This window comes from Phycomyces blakesleeanus (assembly GCF_001638985.1).
Source record: "Phycomyces blakesleeanus NRRL 1555(-) unplaced genomic scaffold PHYBLscaffold_1, whole genome shotgun sequence".
Lineage (NCBI taxonomy): Eukaryota > Fungi > Mucoromycota > Mucoromycetes > Mucorales > Phycomycetaceae > Phycomyces > Phycomyces blakesleeanus.
Window position 1 is genome coordinate 590,015 of NW_017265134.1, and position 24,707 is coordinate 614,721.

At 33.8% G+C, this 24,707-nt stretch overlaps 5 protein-coding genes across 5 annotated transcripts; 3 read left to right on the forward strand and 2 right to left on the reverse strand.

Moving 5' to 3' along the window:
• Positions 1–466: 466 nt before the first annotated feature.
• PHYBLDRAFT_104671 (hypothetical protein) lies at positions 467–2,250 on the forward strand (the record flags this gene model as incomplete). The annotated part of the gene is made up of 7 exons (XM_018427859.1): positions 467–589; positions 685–879; positions 954–1,032; positions 1,139–1,192; positions 1,251–1,463; positions 1,747–1,812; positions 2,024–2,250. The coding sequence occupies 7 exons, from the start codon at positions 467–469 to the stop codon at positions 2,248–2,250; spliced, it is 957 nt and encodes a 318-aa protein (XP_018298486.1).
• A 519-nt stretch (positions 2,251–2,769) lies between these two features.
• PHYBLDRAFT_184301 (hypothetical protein) lies at positions 2,770–5,407 on the forward strand. Its single transcript, XM_018438910.1, has 4 exons — positions 2,770–2,910; positions 2,996–4,301; positions 4,579–5,027; positions 5,086–5,407. The coding sequence occupies exons 1-4, from the start codon at positions 2,868–2,870 to the stop codon at positions 5,241–5,243; spliced, it is 1,956 nt and encodes a 651-aa protein (XP_018298487.1). The 5' UTR covers positions 2,770–2,867; the 3' UTR covers positions 5,244–5,407.
• A 3,928-nt stretch (positions 5,408–9,335) lies between these two features.
• Positions 9,336–10,780, reverse strand: PHYBLDRAFT_129158 (hypothetical protein; the record flags this gene model as incomplete). The annotated part of the gene is made up of 5 exons (XM_018429267.1): positions 9,336–9,595; positions 9,659–9,763; positions 9,869–9,903; positions 10,246–10,382; positions 10,542–10,780. 5 exons carry the CDS (start codon positions 10,775–10,777, stop codon positions 9,392–9,394), a joined length of 717 nt encoding a protein of 238 aa, XP_018298488.1. The 3' UTR covers positions 9,336–9,391.
• A 736-nt stretch (positions 10,781–11,516) lies between these two features.
• On the reverse strand, positions 11,517–14,216 carry PHYBLDRAFT_76709 (Zn(2)-C6 fungal-specific transcription factor; the record flags this gene model as incomplete). Its single annotated transcript, XM_018443181.1, has 5 exons — positions 11,517–12,522; positions 12,596–13,330; positions 13,500–13,762; positions 13,887–13,920; positions 14,079–14,216. 5 exons carry the CDS (start codon positions 14,214–14,216, stop codon positions 11,776–11,778), a joined length of 1,917 nt encoding a protein of 638 aa, XP_018298489.1. The 3' UTR covers positions 11,517–11,775.
• Positions 14,217–20,674: 6,458 nt separating this feature from the next.
• On the forward strand, positions 20,675–22,801 carry PHYBLDRAFT_138011 (hypothetical protein; the record flags this gene model as incomplete). The annotated part of the gene is made up of 7 exons (XM_018429916.1): positions 20,675–20,815; positions 21,385–21,480; positions 21,549–21,700; positions 21,846–22,069; positions 22,131–22,226; positions 22,303–22,387; positions 22,465–22,801. The coding sequence occupies 7 exons, from the start codon at positions 20,675–20,677 to the stop codon at positions 22,799–22,801; spliced, it is 1,131 nt and encodes a 376-aa protein (XP_018298490.1).
• Positions 22,802–24,707: the final 1,906 nt, after the last annotated feature.

Genomic DNA, 24,707 nt, shown 5'->3' on the forward strand with positions numbered 1-24,707 from the left:
TTGCACTGAACAACAGTAAATAGACTGTAAAAGTATATAAAGAAAAAGCAAACAGAAAACAATGTCAAAAACCTTGGTAGAATCAGACTCTGTTGAATATATTTGCGATCAATCGGCAATAATGACTCCCTGTAGACCTTGTTTGAGCCAGACTACGCTCACCGAAAAAGAATGCGCTCAGGATTATGAAACGATTGCAGAAACCAGAGCAGTAACGACCTTTGTGTCTTGTTCTACCCAGACCCCTGCAGCCGCTACAGTTGCAGCCATCACTACATGCCCGTCTACATCTACATCTACGTCTATGTCTGCATCTATATCTGTGTGTGGTGCTACTTTTGAGCCAAGGTTTAATACCAGAAGAGACAACCTTGAACAAGGCCAGATCTACTGCACCCATAACCCTCCTCCAGATGACCCTCTGTTTCTTCTCTCGAGCAAGAAATCAAAAGCCGACTTGAAACGGATGAAAAAAGAAGGCATATCGAATAAGATCCGCAAGTTCTATATCAAGCAAAACAAACTTATCGATTCTATGCTTTCCCCTCATCAGTTTGAAGTGCTTGATCAAGACAGCCAACAACTCAGGGTAAATAAATAAATTTATATATATGTATGTATTTACCCACTCATTTGCTCATTTGTTATATTCTGTTTTGTTTCAACTATATGTATATGAAATAGCTCAAGATTGCTATATATGGAACAGTAGGTGCAAATGTAGTCTTGTTTTGCCTTCAATTGATTGCCGCTACTACCTCGGGATCTCTTTCCATCTTTTCAACCATGTCGGATTCTTTTATGGATCTCCTGAGCTCAGCCGTCCTATTGTGGACATCGAGACAGGCAGCCAAGGTCAATCTACTCGAGTATCCCAATGTAAGAATAAGCAATACAAAAGAATATATATATATATATTATGGTTGAAGTTAAGTGAATCTTTATTTTAATAGGGAAAGGCTCGTGTGGAAACAGCAGGAATCATTGTGTTTTCTTCACTAATGTCATGCCTAGCCTTGTTTTTGATTGCAAGTACAGGCTATTTGTTTATTTAATCAATCAATCAATTTCTTATACATAAACTCACTCTGGACATCTTAACATTAGATCGAGGCTGTACAAAAACTGGCCAATCCAGGAACTCCTTCTGACTTGGGGCCTTTGGCAATCGGTTGCATTGCCACTGCACTAGGTAATAATTACATCTATCTATTTTGTTTTCTTTAATTAAACTTTGTGTGTTGTGTAAGCTATAAAATTGGTTCTCTACTGTTACTGTATATCGTTATCTCGGTACAGCTCAGCAAGAGTTCTGGCTCAAGACCATTTCAATGATCTGTTGATAAATACTTTGGGACTAACGACAGGTATTGTCGGAAGCAAATTGGCAGCCTGGGTTGATCCCGTGGGATCGATCGTAATTGCCTTGATTATTCTTAGGAGCTGGCTATCTACCCTACTAGGTACGTCAATATCTTTTTTTTTTATCTCTTTTAGTTTATTGCGTTATTTGTTATTTGTACGTGTGGCTTGATAATCCCTTGCAGAAAAATAAAGGATATCAAGCCAATAATACTTGCTTTATATATATATATATATATATATTTACTTTTTCTCATTCTTTTCTTATTCTTCTTTTGCTGTTTCTAATTTTCTTACCTTTTTCTGACTTTGTTCTTGTGGCTGTTGCTGTTGCTGTTGCTGTTGCTGTTGTTATTAAATTCTTGGAAATGTTTTGTATTCTAGAGCATACAAGGCTTATTGTAGGTAAAAGTGCTGATCCAGAGTTCCTTCAGATAGTCACCTATATTGGTAATTGTTTTTGTTTTGTTTTGTTTTAAAGTTTATATAGCATATATTTTTTCTTGCCTAATTTTGTATATTTACATATACGTACATATAAAAGTATATATTATTCATACATGACATTCCCACTAGTACTTTCTTTTATATATATATATATATATATATATATTTACTTGTCTTTTTAAACTTTTCTCTCTTAATAATTATTTATTTATAGCGTTGACTCACCCAAGTGTGGAATTGCTGGATACCTGTCGGGCATACTACACTGGAAATAGTCTATTTGTTGAGGTCGATATTATTCTGTCACCAGATACTCCTTTGAGAAAGTCTCACGACATTGGAGAATCTCTTCAAGAAAAACTAGAGAGACTCAAGGATGTAGAAAGAGCATTTGTACATGTAGACTATAGCAAAAAGTCTATTGAGACCGCTAAATATTAAATATTAAATAAAAGTTATATTATATTATATCCTTGATTATTCATACGTAAAACAATCATAATCACTTTTAGCTTATTGTGACACCTCTTTGACAAGGTCGATCTAAATTTGACTTACATCACTTATGAACTCTCTTTCTTTCTTTCTTTCTTTTTGTACACAAATTCTTTTTCAAGACTAATGTCCTTTTATATAAGATATAGATACACATAAATACAGGAGAACTAAGAAAACAAAATAAAACAAAATCTAACATAAAGTATCGTTATTATCATTCTGGTATTCGGACTTGGTCGGTCTAGGGATCAGCCGTTGATCTTTCTCTATAGAAAACAACAACAAAAAGTTCTTTTGGAGAAACCGGACTCTCTATTTTCTTGTGCTCTCTTGACGTCTTTTTTGCGTGATACACTGTGCCATTCTATTATTACGTTTTTTTTTATCATGTTGGATATTCACACAATATAAAATAACAAAAGGTCCTATAATTATTTATTTTTTTTTCAACGAAAATATAAACAACCGTTCTTCTTCTCTTCTTTATTGCTCTTCTTTACTTATTCCCTATTCCTTATCTTCTTTGTTGAACTTTTAACTTATTTTTCTTTCTGCCATTGATGGCACATTCAAATATGCTTCACCCCGTAGCACCCTATCAAGGTAATATGAATATAAATTCATATAAAAGAAGTAAATATTGATAATAAGCCATGATCATTGTTTTTTTTTATCTTATCTTTTGTAGAGTCTGGATTTACACCCATTGTACTGGCACCTTTGTGCCTTGGACATTGTACTCCACTCTTACAACGCGCTCACATTGACCTGCTAAAGTTTCTGCAGATGAGAGACCCTAGCGATTTCGAGAATATCGGAATACGCGATTTCAGTGACTGCAAACGGCTTGCGCTGTTTATTAGGTCTCTAGAGGTCCACTTGGCGGACAAGGGGCTTTTAGAACAAGGAACCAATTCCTCGACTTTTTTATCACCAGCATCATCAACATCATCTCTGTTATTATTACCACCACCACAACAACAACAACAACAACAACAACAACAGCAACAGCAACAACAAAAACTTAAGACTCGGCTGATTAATCCAATCAAAAGACATGAAACATCATTTTCTATAAACAAAAAAGACAAAGAGGCAGTCAAAAAGGCACTGGTCGCATTTGATCGACAGGTGCTTCCCAGTCTCTACATGACTTGTAACTCGCCACCTTTACCCAGTCTTCCCAAATCAGAGACTTGTTCCGGATCATTCTCCGCCCTCAAGACCGTACGACCGAGCTATTCATTCAGTAGTGACACCGGAAAGACATCCATTCAATCGTCCAGCACTACCACCAATACGGTATCGAGCGACATTACCATGTTTGATAACTCGGATGATGATAATGATAGTGATGAAGAAATGCCCTTGACAGACCCACCAGCCTACACAACCATACCCATACCCATACCCATACAAAGCACGCATATTGATATTGATACTAATACTAATACTAATATTAATACAAACTCAAACTCAAACCAACAAGACACAAACACAGACACAAACGCAAACACAAATATAAATCCCATAATTTCAATTACTCCTCAGGATGGAGTACAAACCAATATAGTACCTAGACATCGACAGCCAATTGCTCACACCAGACCTAAATCACTTCCCGCCTACCTCATTAGCCGACTTAGTTCCTTGCCTTTGTCTGCTATTGCTCCAACATCTACCATATCTGCCATATCTGCTTCTGATTCATCTTCTTATTTTCCTTCTGCGCTTAATGTTGTACAGCCGAGTTCATCTAGCATCGATGTACCAACAAACCTAAGATCCGAACAGAGATCTTTGTCTGCACCACCCGATTATCACGACAGCGTTCTGCAGAAGCGATGGGAGTCCAGGCAACCGGTGCTTCCTCGAGAAGAAGAAGGCTCAGAAATCCTTCCTGACTACAAATGTACTATCTTTAAGATGGGCCATGTCTACGTAAAGCGTGAATTTGAAAAACCGGGTGTACGATCCCGAAGGAGGGGTTGGAGGTATGTTGTACAGCCTGTTTTTATATATATTTATCCACTATACATATTTTCAGAAACTTTAGCTAATTATAGCTACTAAGAAAAATATATAGTATTAATATTATCAGTATTGAATTAATTGATTGAATTAATTGAAAAAGCCAAAAAAATAAAAATAAAGTTAAATTCAATCCAATCCAGTCTAATCCAATTAAATAGTAAAGAAAGTAATAATTCTAATTCTAATGCTAAATGATATTCAATATATATATATATATATATATATATCTTATTTTAGGAAATTGTATTTAGAGGTATGGGGAACAGTCCTTCGAATTTACCGTGCATCACCTAAAGAAGGCTCGATCTACTCTTCATCATCTTCTTCGCCTTCTTCTTCGCCTTTAACAACCTGTTCATCAAAATCTACATCAGTATCCGTATCACCATCAACAGCATCTTCATCTTCATTTAAATCCAAATTAGCATCAAAGTCAAAAGCTTCGTCTTTTTCAGATGGACTGTTCAACAATCGATCGAAATACAAGACGGCTTACAAGCACTGGCACAAGTACTATTATACACCAATTACTACCATTTCCCTTGCCGGTGCAGATGCCACACGTGCACTTGATTACACCAAGCGGCCAAACTCGCTCAGGCTCACGACAGTCAATGGACCTCAGTATCTATTGAGGTTACCGACCGTTACAGACATGACACTCTGGATTGACAGTTTACAAGCAGGTAAAGAAAAATTAATTATTTTATTTTATTTGATTTAATTTATCATATATTATATTAGCTATCAATATCTCTCTTGACCTCGAACACCGACCGATGCCTAAATTCTTGACGATGCCTGCGCGTGCACATAATGTATCCAATCTCGATACTCGTATGTTGGCTATTGAACGTGCACGACAACAAAGACTAAGGGACCAAGCTGAGGTTCTTATTTGAACAAATATATATTGTTACCCTCTATTTATTTATTTATTATATTATATTATATTATATTATTGTTTCAAGTGTTGTAAATACATATCATTTCACAATCATCTTTACCCTTCTTCTTCTTCTTCTTACACAGAGAGAGAGAATAAAGAACCAAATCAAATCACAATATTAAGATATACAGCTGGAGAGAGAATGAGCATTTGGGTATTTATGAAGAAGAAATAGAAAGCAGCATTCCAACAAGTTTAATGATTTAGACTACATACATAAATACATACATTTAATGGAATGATATTTGGTATCAAAATCCATACTCACCATCACCCTCTTGACTTTACTTATTCGCATATAAAGAAGATAAATCAGAGAGGTGGGAAAAATAATAACAGAATCACAAGAACATACGATAAATATACCTTATACACTGTTCTACTAAAACTGTGTGCTTTATACCAAAGAGCTATACATAGATATGTAGCTCAAAATATGGTCGATTGTTTAGTAAAGACACATCTCTATATTCAAAACAATTCAATATACAAAAAAAAACCCAAAAAAAAAATTCTTAATTTTTATTTTTATTTTTCAAACAATGCAATTTTTTCCCCCAAAAAAATAAATAAACGAAAAAGATGACAATACAAGGATCAGAGTCGCGTTTAAATCCAAATCCAAATATAAATATAACTGAAACTATATGAATAGAATAAACAACTTCTTCAAGGCTACACTTCTTTATATGCTGTTTATCAATAGTAATAGTATTCTTCTTTAAACAGATAAACACCCCCCAATATATATATATATATATATATATATATACGAGAAAAAGGGGGAAGAAGAAATGAAGAAATTACAAAAAAAAAAAATTGACGAAAAAAAAAAATCAAATAAAATTATAAAGAGCGTGATTGGTGTTGGGTTCAAGAAAGAAGAAAGGAATAGGAAAAAAAAATTCAAAAAAAAATTCACATATAAAATCAGTCGTCTAATTTTCATTTTTCATTGTTACTCCTTTTTTTTTTTTTACTCTCTCTTTCTCTCTTTATTTTCATTTTTTTTTTAAAAAAAAGATATATATCCAACATAAGAAATGGCCACCACTACCGCTGCCGCTGCTACTCCCAAGGTCAAGTCTGCCACCAAGAAGGCTGAACACCCTACCGTAAGTACATTTCCTTTTATGGGCAACAATGTATACATCTTCTGGTATACATACTGCTACAAAAGTGTGGTATCTCTATATGCATTTATATGTGTGTTTGTGTGTGTTGGAGAATAAAGACAACAAAAGAGTATACATGATTCATTTGCTAATTTTGATTTCATTTTATTTCATTTCATTTCATGTATTCCAATACAAATACCAAATATTCAATACCAACATCAACACACAAATACACATCCCACCAATCACCACATACCACATACCAACGAACAACAACTGTCGTAAACATTAACAATATATATATATATATATATATATATATATATATGATAATATCAACAGTATGAAGATATGATCAAGGGTAAGTTTTTTTTATTTGTTTTTTTATTTGTTATTATTTTTTCATAAATTTTTTCATAAATTTTTTTGTAAATTTTTTTTCCCTGAAATAATAATAATAATTTTTTTTCTCTTAGATGCTGTCTTGTCTCTTAAGGAACGCAAGGGTAGCTCCCGTCCTGCTATCAAGAAGTACATCTTGGCCAACTTTGCCGTCTCTTCCGGCCCCCACTTCGACTCCCAGATCTCTGCTGCCATCAAGCGTGGTTCAGCCAAGGATTTGTTCGCTCTCCCCAAGGGTAAGAAAAATAATAATAAAAAAATCCAATTAATTAGTTGATTGATCAATTAATTTTTTTTTAAAAAAAAAATCAATCAACTAATTAATTAATTAACTAACTGATTTTTGTTTAAGAAAAAAAATCTAACTGACTAACATTCAACCTATATCATCAAAAGGTCTCTCTGGTACCGTCAAGCTGAAGAAGGTTGAGAAGAAGGTTGAGAAGAAGACCGAGAAGAAGACTGCCAAGAAGGTTGAGAAGAAGACTGCCAAGAAGACTGAGAAGAAGGCTGCTGAGAAGACCGATGAGAAGAAGGCTGATGATAAGGCTACCGATGCTGACGAGAAGGTAGAGAAGAAGACCACCAAGAAGGCCCCTACCAAGAAGGCCGCTGCCCCTAAGAAGGCTGCCGCCAAGAAGGCTTCTCCTACCAAGAAGACCACCGCCGAGAAGGCTGGTGTCAAGGCCCCTACCAAGAAGGCCGCTGCTACCAAGAAGGCTGCCCCCAAGAAGGCTGCCCCCAAGAAGAAGGCTGCCGCTGCTTCCACCGAGTCTGCCTCCGCTGAGTCTACTGAGGACAAGAAGTCCGAGGACAAGAAGGCCGAGAAGAAGACCACCAAGAAGGCCCCTACCAAGAAGGCCGCTGCCCCTAAGAAGGCTGCCGCCAAGAAGGCTTCTCCTACCAAGAAGACCACCGCCGAGAAGGCTGGTGTCAAGGCCCCTACCAAGAAGGCTGCTGCTGCCAAGAAGACCGAGAAGACCGAGAAGAAGGCTGCTGCTCCCAAGAAGACTGCCGCTGCTGCCAAGAAGGCCACCAAGGCATAAAGCGGATAATTCTTGTCAAAGCAAAAAAAAAAAAGTAAAGTAAAATAGAGAAAGCCAAAAAAAAAACACACAGACACAGACACACACACACAAAAAGGGAGTGAAGAAAAAAAAATTATACATCTTTTTGGTTTGTTTTTGTTTGTTATTTTTTTTTGTTTGTTTTTTTCTTCTTCTTCTTCTTTTACTTCTTTAGCTTTATTCTTTACACTTCTTCTATTTTACTTCTTTACTTTATTTGTTTTTTATTCTTCTTCTTTATTATTATTTTTTCATTGGCAAGGGGAATCTCTTTTTGGGATTTTGGTTGTCATCCATGTACAGTCATGATTTTTTTAAGTCTGCTTTTTTTTTTTTATCTCTTTATCTATCTCTATATATCATAAATATATATATATATATATATATATAAACTATTTGTGCATGCACAATATATTAAAACATATATAATATAATACAATCCAATTCAATTCATTTATACTACATTTTTGATTTATTTGGTTAAAGAAGTGTTTTATTGTTGTTACAAAAAAAACGTGTCTTGAAAATCCTATTACAAATTTGATAGATAAAAAAAAAATTGGAAAAAAAAAAAGTGAATTGAATTAAACTGATTTGAAATTGAATTAAAGCGCGTCAAGAAAGTAAAAAATAAAAAAAAAAAATCACGCTCAGGAGAAAGTAAGATTTTCATATTTCACAAAATATAATTTTTATAACTTCAAAAATATATTCATTTATACATATATATTTTTATTTTTACTAGAAAAAATCAAGAAAAAAAAATAATCAAAAAAAAAAATCAAAGGAAAGGACAGCGCGTATCATGGTTCAATCTCCGCGCGGCACGCTTTTTTTTTGATTTTTTTATTTTTATTTTAAAGCAAAAAAAAAAAAATCAAAAAAAATCAAAAATAAAAATTCAAACACACACCCACATAGATTAACAATAATTATTTGTATTTATTTTTGGTAGTAAAGATTATTACCACATAAAGTAAAGCCAACCTTAATAGACACACAAAGCTCACAAAGCGCATAAAGTCACAAACTTACGCACGTACGCACAGAGAGAAAGCGAAAAAGATATGATAAAAATAACATAAACGTCTCTAATAACTTGGTTATTTATTTGGATTGATATTTTAGTACGTAAATTTAAGTTGCAGCCAATAATAAACCAATATTTTCTTACCTTCTTTCTATTATTATTATTGCTATCACTATTATCGTATAAATAAATAATCATTTCTCTAAATATTATTTTTCTGTCTATTCTGTATCTTTTATATATGTAAATATGCGTTTATATATTTTCACATCTTTTGTATTTCATATTTCTTTATGTCGCTGTTTTAATTACAAGGTTATTTTTTTTATATTAATCTTGAACAAATACTCGGTATTCTAATTACAGATTACACTGCAACAAATCCATATTTTATAACAACAATTAGAGCTTAAATTTCCAAGTATTTAAATAATAGATCTATATATATATATATTTTATTTTTAAAAATAAATAAATAAATAAATTAGAGAGTCAATGTATTGACTGAACCATCAGCTTCACCAAAGTAAGCAATCTCTGCCATGTTACAGAACAATCCGACCTCATACACACCAGTCAACAGCTTCATTTCTCTCAACAGCTGAGCAGGATCCTCAATACCACCAAAATGAGCATCAATCACAAAGTTACCATTGTCAGTCACAACAGGGCCAGCCTTATTTATAGCCTAAATTATATATATACATGAATACATTTTGATATATATATGTGTGTGTTTATATTATCTTACCATACGAAGGGTACTCTTTAAAGGCTTTTGAGAAAGATTCTCAATAGACTTCATGACAGACTTGTAGGCTATCGGAACAACTTCTACTGGAACACCCTTGGTCCACTAAGTTTACCAAACAAGCAAACAAGCAAACAAACAAATAAACAGACAGAAAAAAGTTTAATACACTTCAATATATGATATATTTAGAAATGACATCTTTATTACCTCTGTACCAAGTTGGCTGGACTTTTTACGATAATCTATACCACCAAAACCCCACAAGTAATACACAGAGTGAGTCATTCATTACCACCACATCACAAAAATACAATATATCTATATTTCTTTCTTTCTTTTGGTTTGGTTTGGTTTGCGAGTGGTTTGTATCAGCCTATTATTTTTTGTTTGTTTGTTTCTGGCCAATAACAAACAATCATTTTGGCTTGTTGTTGTTGCTGCTGGTGGTGGTGGTGACATGATGTTCACGTAATATAATGTAATGTAATGTAATGTAATGTAATGTAATGTGATATATCTTATCTATCTTGTGTGTAAAGAACACACACATACATAAATACATACAGAAATATTTATTTACTCACCAGCAATAATCACAAACTTTTTTGCTGCTTCGGCCACAAGTTTTTCCTGGAACTGGCATGCTCCTCCACCCTTGATGACATTGAGCTGGCTGTCGACCTCATCAGCACCATCAATTGTAACATCGATATCAGGGTACCTTTTATAAAACAATATTAATAATGAATATCCACACATTTATACATTTCTGTTGGGCAAAGTTTATTATCTAACAAATACATATATGCATATAATATTCTTACTTTTCTCTCCCCACCCTCTTTCTTTTTGTTTGTTTGTTTGCTTGCTTGTCACTTACTGCTCAATGCTTCCCATAGTCAGGCCACCCTCTACAATCAATAACTTGCTTTGGAAACTGGTGGGTACGTAGATTATGTCCTTCAACTCGGGTCTCTGGAGAATACGTTCGACAGCATAGACCACAGTCGAACCGGATCCAATTCCAACTACCTTGCATTCAGAGTTGATGTAATCATCTACAGCCTGGTGAGCAGCCCGCTGCTTTCCAATTTCGACAGAGCTACTGTTAGACATTTGATCCCTTTTTTGTTTGTTTGTTAAAAAGAAAGAAGAAGAAAGAAGAAGAAGAAAAAAAGAGAGTTAAAAGTTTTGATCTTACTGGGTTTTGAATATATTTTTTATTTTTTATTATATTGTATTTGTGTGTAATATGTGTATGTATAGCATGTGAGAATATGAGTGAATGTGAGTGAATGTGACTTGGTAGTTTTTTGTTCACAGCCTACTTCATCATTTCGGAATACAGAATACCTTTGTTTATATTTATATAAGATAAACAAACGCACAATAGATACATATTATTTATATATTATTTATGTGGAGTATTAATTATTGTAAAAATTGTTTAATGAAAACCAATTATATTGACAGTAAACAAGGATATTTTTATAGAGAATAATAAAGAAGAAGAGAGGGATAGAAAATACATAACAACAAATAATATTTGTTGGAGACAATTGTAGAACAAGTTGTACAGAAAATCTAATTGAACCCAAATAATCTTGAAAGAAGCTTGTGTTGTACAAGATCTGTAGCTCACACCTAAATTATTATTTTTTTACTATGCTACAGGGCATCAGAATTAAACATATTACTGTCTTGTAATAATCTTTCTTCATTTCTTCATCTATTCTTATTCTTTATGTACTTGATAGTCTTTATGAAAAAATAATTATTATTATTTGATGTGTAGAAAAACAAAAACAAGACAAAGTATATAAATATAGTAGGTATTAAAAAGGAACAAAGGTGTAGTTTGATTGTAATGTAATTTAATGTAATGTAATGTAATGTAATTTAATGTAATGTAATGTAATGTAATGTAATTTAAAAAGGAAAATTGTAGATGTGCTTGTAAGAGTGTGCTTGTAAGAGTGTGCTTGTAAGAGTGTGAATATATGAATGTTTGATTGAGTGAGTGATTGACCTAAATGCTTAAAGAGAAATTAAATAATAAAGAAAGAAAAAAGAAGGGCAGATGAATGGATCGATGAGAGTCTTGTGTGTTTGGTTCAATAATTTGGTGTGGGGTTGCTAAGAGAGATGGAATTGGATTTGGACTGTACAAAGGCTGCGTGATGAGCTGCTACTGGGTTAATAGAGTTCTGAGGATGTGGTTTATACGTCCCTGTCAGACCAGGATTTGACAAAGGAAAGGAGTGGCTGACAATCGCTCGTGCTTCAGCCGATAGTCTACTGGATGTCATTTGTGTGTAATAGTACTCGTTGGGGTTGGAATGCATAAAGGGCATTTGAGGATAATGATGAGGATGTTGCTGTTGTTGTTGTTGTTGTTGTTGTTGTTGTTGCTGGTTTTGAGTTTGAGTTTGATGATGGTGCTGATTATTATGGCTATGGCTATGGTGCTGGTGCTGTCGGTGTTGCCCTGGATTCGTTAAATGATTTAAACTCTTTGAAGATGTAAGTTGTGTGTTGAGGGGTTCAAACTCCAATGATTGACTTCCAGCTACAGAAAGTGCGCCTTGGGAAATATCGGGTGAGAAATCATAGTCGATGGCTGATGATGCGCGCGAGTATGCTGGAGACTTGGGCCAGCTATTTACTACGGACTGAGATGTCGTAGGCTGTGATGGTGCCATGCTATCTACACTGTTGTTTCGGTTGCCTGTCATTGTCGGCCCCAGGTTGCAGCTGTTTACAGGAGACACTGATAATGTCCGCTGAACGGGGTGTGACAGGGATCCAACTTGATTCCCCCTACAATCGATACGTTCTGAAGAATGATCAGATGGAGCAAACTAGATATAAAGCTTAATAAATACATTCATTCATTCATTCACTCAAATATATATATATATGATGGCTACTTACTACAGACATAAATTCAGCAGAGAGGGGAGATGTACTGCCATTGACAGAAGAAAGTGGGTTCCTAAAATAGGCCATGTCGATTTCATGATCCAATAATAGACTCGCTTCTGATGTTGTCGGCACAGAAGATGTACTATGATTACGATTGTGGATTGTCGACTGAGTAGGAACTGGGTTCGCCTCTGGTAAGGAATCAAGTTGAATAAATGGCGATCTGGTGCCGTCCAGAGATCGAGTGTGAGTGTGGGTATGAGAGGGAGTGTGAGACGCGGTCTCTAGGTTCACAGTGGGCGGCTTTCGAGTCATCAGACATACAACATAGAGATTCTCTGCAGAGTTTGGATCAAATAGATCTGCTCCTAATCCACCTCCGAGGTAAAAACAGGCCTCGAATGTCTCGTCGGGCTGGTGGACACATCTGAATACCAGAGTCTCTTTTAATGTCTGGGAGCCATTGGCAATCCCGAGTAAGGTAGACGGCGGCGTGTCGGTAAATGAAGACGAGGTGGTGCGGCGCGTGGGCGGCAGACTAGTCTTTGGGTCTACTTTGTACTTTTGGTATAATTGGGTTGCGTTGTCTAGCAGTCGTCGATGAGCAGAGCCTATCTTACCAGAGTGCTCAGGTAATACAAAATCGTAGAGTGGTCTATGCGAAAATTCTTGAGGATATATTCCAAGCAATTCGAGCGATTCGTCTGATGCACGTGCACAGCACATATCCATCGTCAAAAAGATCTAGTATATATATATATAAATGCTTGACTTGATTAGTTTTAATTTTCTTTAAAAAATAATAATAATTTCAAGGTGAAAATTGGTATTACTATTATTACTATTGATACTATTAAATTGAATTGAATTGAATTGAATTGAATTGAATTGAACTGTGTTGAGTTTTGTGTACCGTCATCATTTTGTTATTTTGGGAATTTCTGTGTTCTGGATACCCTAGGTTCTGAGTCATTGCAAACGATGAGTTCATCATATTTGGAACGCTTATCGATGACACCGTTGATTTGGCAAAGTTAGATCGAGTGGATAAAGGACGCTGTTTTGTTGGTCCGTCTCGACGTTCGCCTAATTTTGGTCGACCTCGTTTCTTGGGTTGAATATCATGACATGAGTCTGATTTGCCCACACATACACAACGTTTGCAAGGTCTTGTAACTATAGATATACATTAAAAAAAGAAGAAGAAGAAGAAAAAGAGAGAGAGATTAAAATATTACTAAGTATATTTTGTATAGACATATAAATCAGTAAACAAAACAAAATCTAATTCAAAACATACGATCACACGCCAGGTGTGCCTTTTTGCAGTTGACCTATATTGAGATAGAGATAGAGATAAACATTATATTAATTGAAATATTCAATGGCTATTTTGGATCTTGCTGTGAATCAAGCGTCTTTGATTATTATTATTATTATTATTCATTTTTCTTTTGAAACTATTGTATTCGGTAAAATCACAATAACTTACGCAGGCCACCGGTACCTGGGCTTTACTAGGACGTTTCTTCCGAGCAGCAGTCTCTTCGGAAGGTGAAGGGCGAGAACACAGTGTGCCGGACGGAGATGCTGGTGACGGAAGTGTGTAAGGTTGAAGGAGGACGTTCATCTAAGAAATATTGAGCGTGGCTGTGCTTCTGGCTGTGGCGGTGGCGGTGGTTGTGGTTGTGGTTGTGGTTGTGGTTGTGGTTGTGGTTGTGGTTGTGGTAATGATGGTGAAGAAGAAATAGGTTGTTGAAGAACGAGAATGAATTGGACTTTACTGTACTGTACTAGTTTGTACTGTACTGAACTAAGGTTGGACTAAGATAGATAAATAGATAGATAGATAGATATATATATAAACTTTGTAGAATGATGGAAAGAAAGCAAATTCACCAGCTCAGAATAAACGATTGTTGACAATGCTGGGATTTCCTGTGCACCCTATAAAAAAAATAAAAATAAAAAAAATAAATACAAAGGTTGTAATGTCCGGAAATTTTATTATATTTTATAGGCTACGGACATTAGGAGAATAATCAGTCCCCGCGGGTCTATGTTTTCACACCACACTGCATATTCCCTATCGTATCATTCATTTGAACCATATATTATTTGTGTAATGAATCCTCGAGTGTCATCCACTACAGCATGAGAAGAAGTCTTCTACAGGATATAGCCAACAAAGACCATGGAAAGAAAACCTAAATTTCCTTTAGTTTATATATATATATATATATTTCTGTTGTTGCATTTGAAGTGTATTTTCTATTGTTACTTTATTATTATTTTCCAATAATGTAATGTAATATAATGTATCGAATGTATTGAGATTTAGGTAAAAAGTAGTCCATGCACGCACGCACGCACGCTCGCTCGCACGTACATACAGGCACACAGGCACACACAGGCACACACAGGCACACATCTAGACACAAACACAATCCCGAAATGCGGTTCAATAATAATGTATTTTATTTAATGACGGTCAGCATATATCGAATATTGTCAATGCTCACCAACAAATATAATTTTTCCTAAAAGCAAGGTCCTGGATATAGTAGGTATTTCCCCACTTTGTGACCTGAAATAGTGTAACTCGACTAGTTTGTACCCGCGGATACTCTGGATAATATCTATCTATATATCTATATAATTATTATCATTATATATTTTGTACATAAATATTATTTTATATGATTTTATTTTGGTTACCTTTTTTGTCAAACTTACAGAAATCAAGGTTTTCGAAACTTCATGGTTCGATTCCTTTTATATATCTTTACTAATCTGCTGGAAGCAAGATAATGCGCCATTTGATTAGTAGTACAAAGAAGGTTCATGTAAAATAATAATAAATAATAATGAAATACACACACACACATACGAACATGTAATTTTTACAGTAGTTTCATCGACAGCCTTCTGGGTTTCATTTTCAACAAGAGAACCAATGCTTACATACCAAACATAGTACATGTCTTGTTGTAAGGTCTTTATAGGGATAGAGAAGAGAAGAGAAGAGAAAATAGCACAGAGATTTTTTTGTGTACGAGTGCAATAGGTGTGGCTAGCTAATGTACTTGACATATGAAATAATACCATCTTTTAATCAAAAGCATAAAAGGAAAGAAAGAGAATAGGAAAAGAAGCAGAGAAAGAAAAATAACAAGACGCTTAGTGTATTTAAAGCACATGGCTAATATTCAGGTTAATGATAAGATTGGTGGTTGTTTGCCAAGAGAGATGAAGTACGGTGCAATTATTAGATATTTTAATATTAGCATTAGCATTAGCATTAGCATTATTTCAATGTGATATTCCAGTAAATGAGTTTTCCAAGTAACCAATATTTTGTATGATATTTCTTTAAAGAATGAAAGAAATGTAAAGGAGAATAAAGAAAAGGGAAAAGAAGTTAACTAGTAATATAACCGACTGATCGTTAATATAGCGCTTATACGGCTTGAAAGAACTTTATTTTATTTTTACATCTTTAACAAAAGAAAAAATAAGGTAAGCAGAGATGATAAATAACACCTGATTGTAAAGGAAATATTCAAGATTATTATATTTATTTATATTTAAAAAAAAATGGATGGTTTTTTGAAATATTTTCATTTCGAATATTCGAGTTTGTATTAATGGGTCTGTTATTAAAACTTAGAAACTTCTAGTGGGCATATATAAGCTGTATCGCCAAGCAAAACAAAAATAACAGTAATAGCAGTAACAGGAGTAACATCAATAGCAACAGGGTACAAATGCTAATGGTAACTCAATATTATTTCTGGCTCTCTATTTCTGGCTTTGGTTAACACCATTTACCATTGTAGTCCTTTGAATAGGCTATGTTGTTACAATTGTGCTTTTATCCAATCCAAGAAAGCTTCCATTAAATCTTCATAAGTATTGCTATTTAGCTCATAATACGGAAAATCACGCCTTTTTTATATTTACAATTTTTAAAGAAGTACTATACAAAGCTACTCTTACATACAAAATATTGGTTACTTGGAAAACTCATTTACTGGAATATCACATTGAAATAATGCTAATGCTAATGCTAATGCTAATATTAAAATATCTAATAATTGCACCGTACTTCATCTCTCTTGGCAAACAACCACCAATCTTATCATTAACATGAATATTAGCCATGTGCTTTAAATACACTAAGCGTCTTGTTATTTTTCTTTCTCTGCTTCTTTTCCTATTCTCTTTCTTTCCTTTTATGCTTTTGATTAAAAGATGGTATTATTTCATATGTCAAGTACATTAGCTAGCCACACCTATTGCACTCGTACACAAAAAAATCTCTGTGCTATTTTCTCTTCTCTTCTCTTCTCTATCCCTATAAAGACCTTACAACAAGACATGTACTATGTTTGGTATGTAAGCATTGGTTCTCTTGTTTTTTTTTAAATAATATATTACATACAGCAGTGCAACTTGAGAATCTGAGTAGAATGGATCGAGATTGGTAATTTAAACAAATCATGTTACTTGGATCAAAGTTTTGTGTTCTTTTTGATAGAGTATATTTTTTTTTCAAAATTAATAATAATATACTAATTTGCTTGGTAGCTAGGTCAAATCCAGTAATTTGGTTGGAACAAAACAGCAAAAAAATAAAAAAAAATTAGATGAAAAGAATACAAACATCTTGGCACATGCCAATGTTATAAAGTGTACCTTAAATTTGACGAGGATTGGATTTTGAAATGGCGAATGTTGAAAATGAAACCCAGAAGGCTGTCGATGAAAGTGTAATGTTGCTTCATTGGTTTAATAAAAGGAAGTAGTACAACTCCAGAAAGTGTATTATCAATTAAAGTTTGCTTTTCTTTTTTGTTTGGTTTGGTTTGGTTTGGTTTGGTTTGGTTTAGATATATATATATATATATATAATTTTATAATATTAATGACAATAATAAGAATAATAAGTAAGTTCATTCAATAAAGAAGTATACAATGGATTTCCAATTCTGTAATCCGAAAATAGACTCCATCAGATAATGCATCTCAGAAACAGTATATATACATATAAAGCAACCTACAAAACGTATGATAATTTTGAAGTTATACTTGCTAATCTGGTATGTGTACACTGTCGATTCTTGTTCAGTTTGTTCCCAAAAACGGTATGTTACGGGGTATGTATTTGACACTTGCATGTAGACTTTGTGAGTCCCATTAGAATTACATTAGCCGCAAGTTCAATTTTATACATAGGGTACTGGGTACGATAGCCTGGGTCAATATTAAGTCTCTTTTATTTTTATTTTTACTTTTACTTTTACTTTTATTTATAAATTTTATTTTTATTACTATTATAGGTAAAAATACATTATGAAAGATAAGGATCTGTGCTCAAGACTCTATTACTAAGCAATTATACAAGTTTTATTTAATAAAAAAAATTAGAATAAAGAAGATGAATTACTTCCATTTACTTAATAAACTAGTTATATTTTTCAATTTATTGAAGAACAATAAGATTTATTGATAGTATAAAGAAGAATACCTCAGATTATAATAAATTTACTTGTATTAAATATATTAAATGTCTTGCAAATATACTTGCCTTTCATATGTGTAAGATCAAAGCTTGGCATTGTACGTGAAATACTATCTATAGCAATCAAGGTCATGTCATCAGAATGAAACCAGCTTTTTGTTCTATGAACATTGTAACACCAAAAGAAGAAAAGAGAAGAAGAGAGAGAGAGAGAGAAAACTACTGTTGGCCAAACTTTTTATGATACACAAAGAACCTTATTTATATATATATATATATATATATTTAATTTATTTGATATACTTGTACCCACAGGCTTAACGTATAGCCGGAATATAATAAGGAGCTACTACTACAATGTATGGCCACTCTTTGCTGAAATAAAATAAAAAAAAGGTCATTGTTGATCAATACTAAAAGCTATGGGTGAGCAAAACAACAAAAACAATAATAATAGTAGTAGCAGTAAAATACAATAAACTTTTTTTTTCTAAGAAAAAGAACCCCCCCCCCCACTGGCATACATTGATAAATCAAATATTAGATATATGGAAAAGGTATTGTATAAGAAGACTCAGAATATCTATTCATATATATATATATGTGTGTGTGTGTGTAAAAAGACGCAAAATTTCGAGAAGGACGCGGTTTCCTTCATTTATACACTCTTCTATCTCAATAAGAGTAATATTTACTTTGTTGATTCTTTGTTATTTTATAAAAGTCAATAGGTCTAATATTCTGGTGTGCATGGCCGCCTTTAGCTTATAGAGTATGCTGTTGGCGAGAGAAACCCAAGTTCCTTAAATCCGTAGATCTCGGACTGACTATTTACGCATGGGTATCTCGTAATAAAAGTCCTGAAATTGCAATTATGAATATATATTAGACAACCGGAACTGATATTCTCTACTTGTGTTTTTTTTTTAAAGAAAAAAGTTCTATAAGCGTTCGTATAATATATAGAGTGATTAAGATAGTTATTTATTTTTCCCTCTCTAAAAATCGATAATTTCGAGCCTTTGCGAACAAACACGAACAAAATACCATTATTAGCTTGATAGCTATCTATCTATGCTAAATGATCTACAAAACCTGCCATCGCACAGTGCAAATGATTTTTGGTGTACACAGCCTTACTGGCGGCGATTTAAAACACATCGCCTCTTGGTGTAAATATTGATATTGTCATTTTTAAATCTATCGATATCTCTATCAATATTGCTCTGATATTGATTTAATAAACACTGGCAAACATCGGTCAACTTTATCAACAGCTTTACTTAGTACAAAAAAGCACAAATAATTGATTTTTTTATGCGTGTCCCAAGGGAATTTGTGGATCAAACATGGTTATGTGGTGTAAATATTCATTTTTTATTTATTAGTAAATTGTCTTTTAGAGTGAAAATAAAAATGGAATCATTTTATCAATATTTGAGCACTAACTGTCAAACAACGTTTAAATGGTGGATCTTGATGTGCTCCAGCAGGTTACTTATGGAATTAAAAGTACTTTACCTTGGTAATTTGATGTATAGTCAATTGTCTGTCTCAATTAAAATACGTTTTCAGTAATGGCGTTGCTAATTGAAAAGGATATGAGCTAGGATGTGGTAGTTAGAGAGGGACAGACTCTTGATTTATTTATATATATATAAAATAATCAATGATGTCAGATAAGTTTTGTTTCTTACGCCTTACCAGCGTGACTGACCATTATATAAATAAAATAAAATAAAGAATCGTGTCCTTAAGATTGGTAAACATGATTAATGCAGCAAATACCCTTCTGCGCCACATTCGCATTGACACCACAGCTTGTGACTCGATTACCCCACTTTATGCAAGAAAGAAAAAAAAAGAAAAAGATGGGGTTAAAGTAAATTGTTCAAAGGATTTATTTGGATTGTTTCATTTGAATAGCATTTAGGGGAAGTGATTCCAAGCTTCTGATTGTTCTACTTCTTCTACTTCTTCTGCTTGTTCTTTGTTCTTTGTTCGTTGTTCGTTGCTCTTTATGGCTTATTGAACAGAATATAGATTTCATTTTAATGGACTTTTTTTTCTTCTCTTAATAAAATGACTAGCAATAAATCAATGACTGTGTTTCCATTGTCAGAGTTAGAAGAAACGTAATCCGAAGAGTTTATTTCTCATCGTTATATGATTTAAGACTAATATTCTACTTTGAATTTACTTTTGTATGTTGATCCTTAAAATATCATTTACTTATAAGAATAAAAGGTTATAGCAAATTGATGTCTTTACCCCATTCCTACCCCCCCCTCCTCCTCCCCTTCACTCTATTTTCTTTATATGTATATTATATATCGGAAAATAAAAATATATATAAAAAAAATCAAGCATTTTAGACAGATTGCTGATGTACAAAAGAAAGACCAAGTTGGGAAATGACGTATCCGGAGGAGGGGTAGACTTACATGGATATAAATCAAAGAATTCCCTTTTTGATTCATCAATCTCTTATTATTATACTTATAATTCTTTCACCTCCTCTCTAACACCAGCACTAATTCTCAAAGCATTAAACCTTTCAAGTCATGATTGAATACACTGTAAACGAAGGCTGCAAGACAATTCGTGTCAGCAATCTAGACACAAGAATCACCAGCAAGATGCTCACGGACATATTCTCAATGATATCTTCTGTCAAGCGTGTAAAGATTACCGATATCGAATGTGTAAGTAGTAAATAATCTTTTCTTGTAGGTGGTTGTTATTATCGGCTCTGGCATGCACTTTTCTCCTACTTCTTCTCGCTTTCTATGTACAGCTTGGCATAAGCTTTGGACCAGAAAATACCCCAAGATTAAATACCCTTTACATGGATTATTCCCACCGTTTGCTTTTTTTTATTACCCCTGGGATATTTTTGTATCACCGTCAAGGCTTAATCACAAAATATATAGAATCTATTGGGTAGTGATAATCATCGATAAGATAAGATCCATGGTCGTCAATAAGCCAATCCATTTATCCAAGGCTATAGAGAGAGAGAGAGAGAAAAAGAAAGAAATCATGATCTGAACTAGCACATTTTTGATGCCGATATTAGACTATTGTCATGGTTATTATTATATATAATCATTATAATTGAGCATTTCTATTAGGGGGGATAAGTCCGCTGCAGCAGGGGATTGTGTATCCACAATTCAAAATAACAAGAATAAGAATATATATATATATATACTTGGATTTAATATAGGAATTATACTAATCATATTCATTGTCCTGGAAATGGTGTATTTAGGGAGACGATCTTTCCCATGGTTTTATAGAATTCCATGAACATCAGGCAGCTGAGCAAGCACTTCAAGCAATGAATGGAAGAGCCATTTTTGGTCAAGTAATGTCAGCTAGTGTCAATACCTGAAAATATCACCATTCAACTAATACTAAATCCAATCAAAATAGAAAATCCAATTAAGTTGGGCAACAAATGGTTATTCTACACCATTACCAGAAACCGACAACCATGTCCACCAAACTATTCGGGTAGACCACTTGAGCCCTGACACAAAAGAAGAAGAAGTTGCCAAATCATTTTCAGTCTTTCCGGGCATGTTGTGAGTCGCAGTTTATATATTAATAATTATAGAATACACGGAAGATCCGAACCCTTCAAACCGCGGCATTTCCTAACATACATACATACACACACACACACGCGCATATATATATATATATATATATATTTATTTATTTTGAAAGAAACGCACGGATTGTCTGGAACCCGAGTACGGGGAAACCAAAGGGTTTTGGCCTCATCACTTTTAACACAAAAGAAAATGCCGAAAACGCCATGACTACGATGACTGGCAAGAGCATAGGTTCCAACAAGATTGAGTGTAGTTGGCTAGATACGGCAGTGAAGATCACAAACAGTCCAACAATCACATCAACTACAATAAGTACAGATTTGAAGAACAAGAAAGGTAAGAGTAAATGAATTGAAAAAAAAAACAAAAGCCTGTATTTACTTTGATATTTCTGTAGCCACAGTAGCAAATATGACTTACGAGCAGATATTCGCACAAGCACCCCTCTACAACACAACCGTATACGTAGGCAACCTTCCGCGCGGCATCACACGTAAATAACCCATCCTATTTCTTTCAATAAAAAAAACAAATAAACTAATATACTGGGCTGAAACCCCACGTTTTAGGTCAACAGATTGGTCCGTTCTTTCAACAATATGGATTTGTTTCAGACATCCTTGAACGCTCAAATGACGGTTATGCATTAGTAAAGTGAGTCTAGATTACAAATAAAAAAGGCAGCCGCTTAGCATAAACTCTTTATTCTAAACCAACCTCTGTTATTATAGGCTGGATACCCATGCAAATGCTTCTAGTGCAATACTCGCTCTTCAAGGGTTCAATATTGGCGGTCAGCCAATAGAGCTTTCCTGGGGAAAAGACACAATGCTTCAGTCAAATAACGAATTCTATGCAGGAGAAAATCTTAGAAAGTATACGCCCGGTCAAGCCGAAAATAATAACTGGGTGTTACCAGGAACAGGATTATGCGACTATAATACCATGCGACCCCCAGCACCCGTAGCAGGATCCCAAGGAAATACTGACAATGGAACAGGCGTGGGACAGCATGGATGGAACCAATATTACCAGCATTATTACAGTGCTGGTCACCAAAGTATTTAATAAGATGTCTTTGTACATAGGCGGCTACATAATATTGTATCTATTTTTTTACTGTCCATACCATCCCAGAAAAAAAAGAAGAAGAAGATACATTTAATATACAAAAACACAATTTTGAGCATACTTTCAATAATTCCATATTAATTACAAGATTTATATCAAGAATAGTCTGTAAATTACAAAGGCTGTTCTCTTAAAATCCTGTTTGCTTTTAACGATAACAAATCGATCTAACATTATGGGAGAAGAGAGAGAGAGAGAAAAAAAGAGGGTGATTTTGGGGGGAAATTTAAAGGGTATTCTTAAAACTAACTCTAGGGGGGTGTTTTGTGTAAGGCTGATATTTTCTTGTTTCAATTCAAAACATTAATATTTTATTACATCTTATAAAGTAAAACAGTAATAATGAAATCATAGATAATTTTTTTTTTTAAAAAAAATAACCCCTTCCCCTTCCCCTTCAAATCTAAATCCAAATCCCCACATTTTTTTTGCTGTAGTAAAGAGATGTCCAGAGAATGTATATAATTTAGTTTTTAAGCTATTTTTTTTCTGCCAAATTTTACCTCACATAAATACCTCTTTACCGTGACTTTACCACCGATTTTCTACCAGATTATCACAGTAAGCATAATCGTAATACGAGCAACATCAACAACAGCAATAAATATATGCTTTTTATATATCTTTTATTGAAAATTGCTCGTGGCTCCCACACAAAAAGTTAATCCTTACGAGCACAGATGCATTACATGCATTTGTTTGTCAGATTTTAGTGCAACCAATACTGCATTCGTTGCGTATACTAATCTGTTCGTCCACTAAAACCATACCTAAGAACATAAAATAAGCATATTTGGTCGAGTTTATAAAAACCAAAAGATATTTTATTGATAAATACTGATGAGAGAACGGAAAAGAAAATCTTGTGCAGGTGGATATATTTGCTAACAAAAACACGAGCAAAGGTGAGTGTAGTGAACTAATGAGTATGTGAATTGATAGGATAAGGAATTGAGAGGAGGTAGTTTATCTTAACGAGTTTATATATACAGCCATGGGAAACAATGGATAAAGAAAAGAAAATAACCTCCCAAGGAACCAAATAAGAAAAGGATAGTGTGATGAACTCGGAGCTGATTTTGGGACAAACTATCTTAGACCTTTGGTGCTTCTGAATGACAGGGTAAGCCAATAATAATACGAGATTACTTTAACAAGATTCTTAGGGGAACAAGACATGCGCTTTATATCCCAAGAAGACAGTATCATATTCTACAATAGCGCTTATTCAAGGCTATCAAAAGAGGGTAATTAATATCAAGGCTGAGATGTTCATACTCATTGAATGTACTCTGTGAATTCTCAAAATTAGAATACGTAAAGGGAAGACTAATTTAATCAATGTCAATGATCCGAATGTTCGAATGTAATGATCCTGATAGAAAAAATATAAATTGGAAATGCTTTATTCTTGTAAGGCAGTATATAAAACTGGTACCAAGCAGTTATTGACAGAAGAAGCAATCATGCTTGCTATTATTGTTATCTTTGGTATTAAAATAGTATACACACACGTATTAATATAATTAACTTTGAATAAGATGGGAAGCATTCTATTAACGGTTAAAGTGTTATCGACCATGTTTATAAACTAAAAAAAAAATTGTTCACAAGAATATTTGATCATTTCAGTCCAAATGGCTCACAATAGATAGAAGGGTATTTTTGAACTGATTATAAGAACAACAATAAGGCTTTGAAACAGCTTGTTAAAGGTTATATCTCGATTATTTCGCAAGTCATTAAATGTAAATAAGACCCAATTAGCATATTTTGATAAAGTCAATCAAAAACAGCATTTGGAAATTCAAGTAAATTCAAAGATAAAGTCATTTACTTTTAT